This window comes from Verticillium alfalfae, genomic scaffold, assembly GCF_000150825.1.
Source record: "Verticillium alfalfae VaMs.102 supercont1.4 genomic scaffold, whole genome shotgun sequence".
NCBI lineage: Eukaryota > Fungi > Ascomycota > Sordariomycetes > Glomerellales > Plectosphaerellaceae > Verticillium > Verticillium alfalfae.
In genome coordinates, this window is record NW_003315035.1 from 1,650,765 (window position 1) to 1,659,514 (window position 8,750).

Sequence of the window (8,750 nt, forward strand, 5' to 3'; positions counted from 1 at the left end):
AGACAGAACAGTCAAGTAGAGCAGCAGGCCTCGATGTTAGTCTGGGCTGGAGGACCATACCAGCCACGCCAGCCCATCGATATTCCAGTTATGCGATGCAACGCGTTCCTTTTGGTAACAAGAATCATGTCTCAATTTCTGGCCTATGCGCCAGTCTCCTCCACTAATCGTCTAGTACTGATCAAACACGAACCCCTATCACATGATTACACCGAACACCTGATCTCCGAAGCTGCAACGGCCAAGGTCAAACCCACATGATGCCATAGATACATCCTCCAACAAGAAACCCGAAAATAAATAGAGACACAGCCATCACATGGCCTCCACAGCCCGAAGCAGCACGTCGACATTGCCCACCTCCTCCTCGTCCCGCAGCAGAGATGCGACGTCGCTGAGCATGCCCAGCGGGATGTAGCAGCCTGTCTTGGCCTTCTCGAGGCTTTCCTTCAGGCGGCTCGTGTGCTCCCACTCGCGGGCGGCGACCTCTGCGCGCTCAATGATACGATTGTTAATGCCGCACATGGCGGCGCAGTGCATGCCGAAGCTGCCCTCGGCGACGCCGTCCTCGAGCTTGTACAGGAAGGTGACGCGGCGCTCGGCCTCGTCGACGTGGATCTGCATGCGGCGGGCGCGGACCTCGGGGTGGTTCTCAAACTCGGTGGCGAGGGAGTGGTAGTGCGTCGCGAAGAAGCCGATGCAGCCGACGTGCGTGGCGACGTGGTGAAGGACGGCCTGGGCGACGGCGACGCCGTCGTAGGAGCTTGTGCCGCGTCCGAGCTCGTCAAGGATGACGAGCGAGCGGGGCGTCGCCTCGGCGAGGATCTTCTTCGTCTCGGAGAGCTCGACGAAGAATGTTGACTGCGAGGCAAAAATGTTGTCGTTGGCGCCGAGGCGAGACATGATGCGGTCCACGGGTGTTAGGCGGGCGGAGGTCGCGGGGACATAGCATCCGATCTGGGCCATGATGACGGCTGTGCAGGTCTGGTTCATGTCAGCGAGAAGACCGAGATCGTATCAGTAGCAATGACTTACCATGCGAAGGACCGTTGACTTTCCGGCCGCGTTGGCGCCCGTAAGAAGGTTGATCTTGGCCGAGTTGCCGCCCAGTTCGATGGCGTTGGGAATAAAGTCAGAAACTGTGTTCAGCATGCACGGGTGACGCAGTTCGTCAAACTCGACGAGGCTTCTCTCCTCGTCAACGAACTGCGGGCGGCAGCTTGGCTCGCCCAAAGACGAGGAAGCCTTCGCGAGGCTGACCAGGCAGTCGAGCTGGGAGATGATGCGGATCGCTTGCAGCCACGTAGTGTAATCGGTATCGAAACGACGGAAGAAGCGCGATGCAACTTCCTTCATGATCTGTCCGTGGGTCTCTTCAGCCTCTTGCAAGTCCCGTACTAGCTCTGTCAAGGCATCGAAATAGTACCGCTTGACGCTGGACGTGGCCGACATCTGCCTCCAGCTGGAAGGAACCTTGGTCGACTTGGGTGCCTCAATCTGGAAGATTTCTTTTCCAATATCTGTGAACTTGAGCGTCTTGCATTTCAGCTCAGCCTTCTTCTTCTCAAGAAGCTTGCCCAGGTCCTTTTTGATTTCGGCAATCCGGTCTTGGCTCTCGTCAAAGTCCTCTTCGATGCCTCTTTCCGGGAGGAACATTCTGTCATTCTTCGCCTTCATCCTGTCAAAAGCCGTCTTCCAGTAGCTGAGCGGCTCGTCTAGGTTGGGCATGGAGGATATAAGCCTGTCGACGAGACCCTTGCCACCGCCCCACGCACCCAAGAGACTCATTGTGTACTCGATCTGCTCAAAGCCTTCGAGAACCTTGACAAAGTCATCAGGCCGACAAACCCCAGCGTGGATTCTAGAAATCAGCCTCTCAAGGTCCGGCATCTTTGTCATCTGAGCGGAGAACTGCTCACGGACGCTGCGGTCCGAGTTCAACATGTCCACAGCGTCCAGACGCTCGTTGATCCGGTCAATGTCGCAGAGAGGATGGCACACCCACTGCCGGAAAAGGCGCTTGCCAAACGGCGTCACACATTTGTTGAGGAGGGTGAACAGCGTCCCTTCTGTGCTGCCGTTCGCACTGTTGGCAAATACCTCCAGGTTGATGAGTGTCTGGCCGTCAAGAATGAGGGTTCCGTTTCGTCGAATAGGGTTGTACCACTCGAAGTTGCCCTGCGACAAGAGACTCTGCTCAATCTTGAGAAGCTGAAGATACTTTACCAAGGCACCCAGCGAAGACATGGCAAGGTCCTTCTCCTTTGCTTCTGCAAGAACAGTGGGCCAGCCTCCTTCCCTCTCGCCGTCACCATCGAAATATCCGCCCGTCTCAAGCTCCCGGCGAGTGACATCAGCATCTAGGAACTCGAGGCCTGGTTTTCTGTAGTTCCAGATGGTGGTTGGCGAAGTGTTGTTCTTCAGGATCCGCAAGGCTTTGCTCGAGAGGAGTGACTTCTCTAACAGAAGTTCACGGGGGGATGTTTGGGCCACAAAGGTCTCGAACTTGGTCAAGTCAAACATCGTCCTCGAACTCTGTGATGAAGAATTGGCCAGTGGCGCAGTCCACAAACGAGATGCCGAAAGACGGAATCCCATCCGTGATGGACTCCTTGATAGCGGCGCAGTAAGTCGCGAGATCGTCCTGAAGCATGCTGCCTTCAACCAGCGTGCCTCCGGTCAGGATGCACGCCAGCTCACGCCGGATAATCTTGTCAACCTTTTTGCTCTTCGCCGCTTGGTCATCGCGTTCGCGCATCTCCTTGCCAAGAGCAGACTCCATCTGATCAACGCGGGCAACCTTGAAGCCTTTGGCTACGAATTGATTCACCCACATGTCGAGAGAGCTCTCGGGCACGCCGACCATGCGCATATTGACCCTATCCGTCATTTTGAAGTCGAAAAGCTGATGGCCAATCGTCGCATCGTTTTCGTACAGTTCGAAGAACTTACCCTTCTTGAAGAAAACGATTGTGTCCCACAAATTTTGTTTAATCGCCCAGTATTGCTTCTCAAAGGGGGAAAACTTATTCCATGCTCCAGGGGGGATGTAAATACTGGATGGGTTGTACTCAGGGTCGCCTGGAGACTTGCGGTCGATATCAGTGATATTCGCAAGCCACGGGTATCGATCGCTGGGCTCCTGGGTATGGGCCTTGACCTTCAATTTGGATACGGCTGATGACTTCTTCGCAGCAGGTGGACGAGCGGCTCTCGAGCCGGGTTCGACCACGGCATCGGGGTCGAATTTCCACTGTTGAGCTGTCGAGTGTGGGGGCAGGTCATCCATATCAATATCTTCGCCATCATCATTCGTAGCAGGCTCCACAATAGGCGAGGTGGGAACCGCCGAGGCAGTCCTCTTGCGAGGAGCTGCCTTCTTCGCGGGTCGCTTTCGCTTCTTTGTAGTCGGTTCTTCGTCTGAGTCATCCGAGGCGATGAAGTCGGCCATTTCTGTGAGCATGTAAGTAAAGAGAACTAGCTGCGCCAATCATGGGTATTGTACCTTCGTCTTCATCCTCTTCAGCAGGGTTGAAGTTGTCTGGGTCTGCGGCAAAGTCGTCTTCGTCATCCAGAACCGCGCCACGAGCTCTAACACGGCGACGGTTTCGGGGAGCTGGCACGTCGTCGAAAGGATCGTCGTACTCGTCCGAGGACTCGGCATAGTTCACCGCCTTCTTCGTCTGTCATAGCATAATGTGAGTTTTTGGTACAAATTTCAGCGATTGGATCTCGCCACATACCTTACGGGAAGGGCTGCTGGGTAGGACATTGGAAGTGATGGTCGCCTTCTATGCAACGAACAGATCAGTAATGGTCAGCAGTAAGGGGGCTTATGGGCTATTTACCTTGGTCACTGTAGAATCCATGTTCTCCTGGGAGCTAGGCGGTTCAAGGGCGTCACTGCTAGGAACGGGTGTTACATTGGCAGGGCGCTTGATCTTCGAGAGTGTGTTGGACTTGTTGGTAGACTCTTTCAGGCAAGGAGATTCCACCTTTGGGGGCTTCTGTGTTGGCGTAGCCGTTGACGTCGGAGTCGATGCTGCTGCCTTGGTGGCTGAGGAAGTTGCCGGCTTGGAGAAGAAGCTCGTGATAGACTTCTGGGTGCTGCCTGAAGGCGTCTTGGACAGCCTCGCCGGCGTTCGCGCCGGTGTTGCCCGCTTCTCGACCATTTTCAGGGTCCTTTCGTCAGATCGCGGGTGCTCAGCACCGAAGTAGTACTGAAAACACGATGGGGAAAGAACGACAGTGTTGATACAATCAGAGTACAAAACAAAGATGATTCGATATACTCCGGACGTCGTCAACTAGTACGAGAGATGGCATTGGGGAGTCCTATGCATGACGAGTGTGTCCAACAATCTGCAGGCCACAGTAGGAGATTGGAGGAGCTTATCGTCCCGCCAGCCAGGAGCGCGTCGAGGAGTGGTTCGCGTCTCTCACAGCGCGTGCTCCAGGCGCGTCCCGTGTTAGTGGAGTCCAGCTGTCTTTAATTGTCGTTCGTCACGTGCCCTCACTGCGGCTTTTGTGGGACTGTAGCTTGGCCTTCACTATCCACTCTGATTGGCATGGTTCCTCCCATTCGGACCTCCTCAACAGCTTCCAGGAAAAAGAAAAAGTAGGGCTTTTGCGTCTTATCAACAGGCTACTGCAGCTTTGAGATAGACAGGTTTGCTCCTCCGACCAACTGGCGAGTCTGCTTCCGGGGCCGGGTGACTCTGCGACGACAGTTCTTCACAAGACTCCAATGGGCTTATAACAGGATGTGTGGATGTCTTTAGGTTTCCGCTAGAGCTACTATTCAACCAACAATCATCTAGGCCCGTCGTTCTTCACCAGGGTCTCATTCGGCTCATGAAAAATCTGGCAAGGATGGCATTCAGCAACGATCACTAGTGTGCGAAGAGCATCGGAACAATCGATCGCTGGCCTTGAGTACGAAATCCTAAGAATGTGACGGGTTTCTTCCTTGACGCTGGCGATTTCAGGAACCCGTCCCGATGCATCGCAAAATCGAATGGCCATTCAGAGTCTCGAGCTGCATGGCTGGCCATCAGCTGAGAAACTAATGCTTGTCAGCATGCCGGAACGACTCTGAGCCCAAGAGGTACGCAGAAGAAATGTCATTCTCAATCTGGAGCAGTCATCGCAGCCTATCATTCCAGTGCAACCTCGACCAGCGGCGCTGAAACCGTCTTCACCGGCAGGATGCTTAATGCATGCAGGCTGCCCTCTACTCTCCAGATACTGATTAGGGCAGAATTCAACATGCCGGTTATCCGACTTTGCAGTTTCTCGACAAGCCTTTGCATGCGATCGCCAGGGCCAGTCTGGGATAACGCCATGCCTCTGGCACCATGGGTGTCAAACTCTGATCGCCTAATTGAACATTCTAGACCGACATGCACCTACAATCTCCAATTACGAACGGGCGGTCCCAGCAGTGAGTAATTTGTCCTGACTGGGATTGAACATCAGAAGCAACCAAAGGGCGCAAGGGCATCTTTAAGTGGTGACTGTAAGGAGCATCGGAGTAGTTGGTGTTCAACACCGACCTTTTCTCAACTCGTCAGAGCTTTGATATTACCGGTCATATCAGTCAGTACAGAGGAACACCCAGTCGCAGTGGACCTCTCGAGATTCGACGAGTAAGGGGCGAGGAATCAAGGTTACGATGTCATGACCATCGATGAACACAACGCAACTGGAGTATGGTTGCGCGGGCCTGAATCGCTCGCCCAGACTGATCTTTGAGCAATGCGAACCCTGATAATCTAACATGCATCAGTGCGACCAGAAACATCCAGCACGATGTTAGGCAGAGAACCGAACTATCCGATAGCGAGGGCGGGCGACACGTTGGGTCTCACGCGGCTGCAAACCAAGAGCCTTGGCAAACGAATTACCTGGGGCGCACACGAGCAAAACGAGTCAGCCCTTGAGATGAGACACGGTCGAAGGGATCCTTGAAAGGTCTCGGCGTGACCCCATTGGGCAGCACCGCCCTCTGAGTGCCAGCGTGAACAGGAAACAGGCACTAAACTGGCCCTTTGGAAGGGGTTCTCAGCTTCTGTTTGCCGATTGTTGGGTCGGTGCCACTGCAGCAGTCAGTCGCGCGCGAGCTAGGTATCGAAGGGGGACCAGCCCCCTAAAGTTCGAATACCGGACACCAAACATGGAAATTAGAAAGCCGTGACACGGTCAACGCCTCCTCAAGCAGCCAGTCGCCACAAATGAAGCAGCGCGGCAATATTTATGGAAGAAGCAACATTGCATACGCATGAATTGATAGGGCAGCCGGAGGTTGGAAAAACTCGAGGCTCAATTTTACGACGCCACGTTCAGGACGTTTGTGCCAGGGTTCAGGCTGTCCTTATCATCGGCTCTATTGCCTCGATGGACAACGAACGTCGTGCCGTCAGCGTCGCACTGCATGTCGTCAGCGGCAGGCAGGGGGGCTGAGGCGATTGGTGTGTAATCTGCCCGCACACCATTCTCTTTTCACATCCTTGGCTGGCCACCGCCGGACACGGCAGTGCGGACGTCCCGAAAGATCCATGTCGAATAGGAACCACGGATGGGACTGTATGAGGGCTGAACGAGGGAAGGGGTTCATCGAGGGTGAGATTCAGATACCCTGTCCTTCTCGTTCCGTCCCATATCGCGAAATTGCAAGTTCAAGATGGCGACAAGCAACAGGCAACTGACCGGAGATTCGAAAAATCACCATATCGGGCATTGGAAATTCACACACGTACGGCGCTGCGACAACCTGACCCATGCATTGACTCTCGCTCAAAAATCTAATCCTCACGGGCACGGGGGCAAATCAACCCTATCGATCATCAATGCTTGTCCTGCTGGCGGATAATTGGCGACGGAACCCCGCCGTGCAGTGAACACGACAAAGATTCATGGAATCCCCTCAGCACGAGATGCTTCAGGCCTAGCAGATCACCCCGGAGCGGGGGAGATTACACACTACATTTAGGCTTATTTTTTTTTTACGTTGGTCCAGTCAGTTCCCCCATCTTTTCTGGTTCGCGACCTAGGTCCCCGCGTTGCCCCTCGTTCTGCTGACCCTGGGCCCCTCTTCTGGCACCAACAACGAATCAACCACCCCCGAATACTCATGGCGTTCCCCGTGCCCTGTTCTATCTGTGCCTCAGCCACGCGCCAGGCCCGTCGTCGGCTCTCAACAAAGGGGGGTTAGGTAGTGTGTCCTTTCCCCCGTCGACCGAGGCGGCGATGAAGCTTCGCAAGCCCCTTCGGATCGACTGCAGCCAAGAACCCCGGCACAGCCAGGCTCAATCGACTGGCGGCGCCCTCAATCGGTCGTCTTTCCTCATTGGTAACGGTCAGCCGTCCACCGTCGTCATGGCAGCTTCCCAAGCGCCCTTTGGTGCAGCCGCAATCGCAGCCCCCATCTCTTGGTGCCATCTGCCCTTCTGCTTCTCCCGCAAGTCCCGTCGGAATCGAATCTCTCGCTTCAGAACCCCTCCTCCCACCCCTTTTACTATATGCTTGTTCCTACTTGACCCCCCTGCGTAAGCCCACCGCCTCCGAAACGTGTTTTCCCCCAACGTGCCTCACACCCTGTATGAATGGGCTTCCCTTCGGCCGGCGCTAGTACCAGTCCTCTCAACCCAACACGTGGCTGTTGGTAAGGCCAAGCTTCGACACAGCAGAGGAGGGGGGGCATCGCGACCCTCTGGTGCATGCCTGTGCGAGAGGCAAGCCCAGGCGCAGCCTCCCGTATCCTGGTGGCACTATGGCTTGCCTCAGCTAGAGCCTCTCGGCGAAAACGCACATGGCGACATGGGCTAAACGTGAATGCTTTGTGAACCTCGGCTGGGACACTCTCGATACAGAGGGTTGGCCAAGTCAGAGATCCGGACTGACGGGCCTCGTCGAGTGTTGCTAAAGCATTATTATGTGTTGAAAGATCCGTTGCTCCTTTCCCACATCTCGATCATGGGGACACGGGGTGGGTGGTTGACAAGGATGCGGTTCCCTGTTGTTGGTGGGCGAATGACGCCCATCCACTGAATGACAAGCTTTGAACAAGCATCGACAAGCACAACCAAGAGATTTCCAAGCAACAACAAGCATTAGACCAAAGATTTGCGCATAGCGGCTGCTTACGACTTGCCCATTCTTACCCGTGGCAATCCCCGTCCGTCGAAAGATTCGCTTGTGTGTGTATGTGTGTGTGTGTGCAATCCATCGGTACCAGGTATTGCAAATTCGAACCAACGAACGATGAAAGGACCCGATGGGAAGGATCTAGGGCCCCTGCAGCCACCCAGCGGCTGTTCGAGGAGGAACAGAGATGAGAGGAGGTTTTGTGCGGAGCGTTTGCCAGCCCATCATCCACTCACCCGGAAATGCGCTTGCCGCCATCGCTCGACGGGGGGGTGTCCGGGCAAGATGAGACGGTCTACCCCAGACGAGGTGCGGGTGCGGAGCAGAGCCTGGGGAAAACAAGGACCTCTGAATCTTGAGTCCCTCTCACATTGTGGGGGATCGCGACCAAGCCCCCTCTTTCTCTCCACCACCGACCCTGGGAGAGGGGGAGACCAAATGGGGCGAGTTGACGTGGGGAATTCGGCAGAAAGAACAGCGTTATTTGGCCTCTCCACTCGAGCACGCCTTGAGACTATGGGAGTCACGGCTCAGCGGACACCGGAGGCTATTTGGCTCTGGCAGTGCGCAGTGCCAAGGTGAAGCTGTCCATGCATGCGAAGTAC

The 8,750-nt window shown here is 55.1% G+C and overlaps 1 protein-coding gene across 1 annotated transcript; it reads right to left on the bottom strand.

The window, feature by feature from the left end:
* Positions 1 to 315: 315 nt before the first annotated feature.
* On the bottom strand, positions 316 to 4,172 carry VDBG_03965 (DNA mismatch repair protein msh6; the record flags this gene model as incomplete). Its single annotated transcript, XM_003005966.1, has 6 exons — positions 316 to 984; positions 1,036 to 2,533; positions 2,589 to 3,453; positions 3,506 to 3,683; positions 3,744 to 3,791; positions 3,849 to 4,172. The coding sequence occupies 6 exons, from the start codon at positions 4,170 to 4,172 to the stop codon at positions 316 to 318; spliced, it is 3,582 nt and encodes a 1,193-aa protein (XP_003006012.1).
* Between the last annotated feature and the right edge of the window lie 4,578 nt (positions 4,173 to 8,750).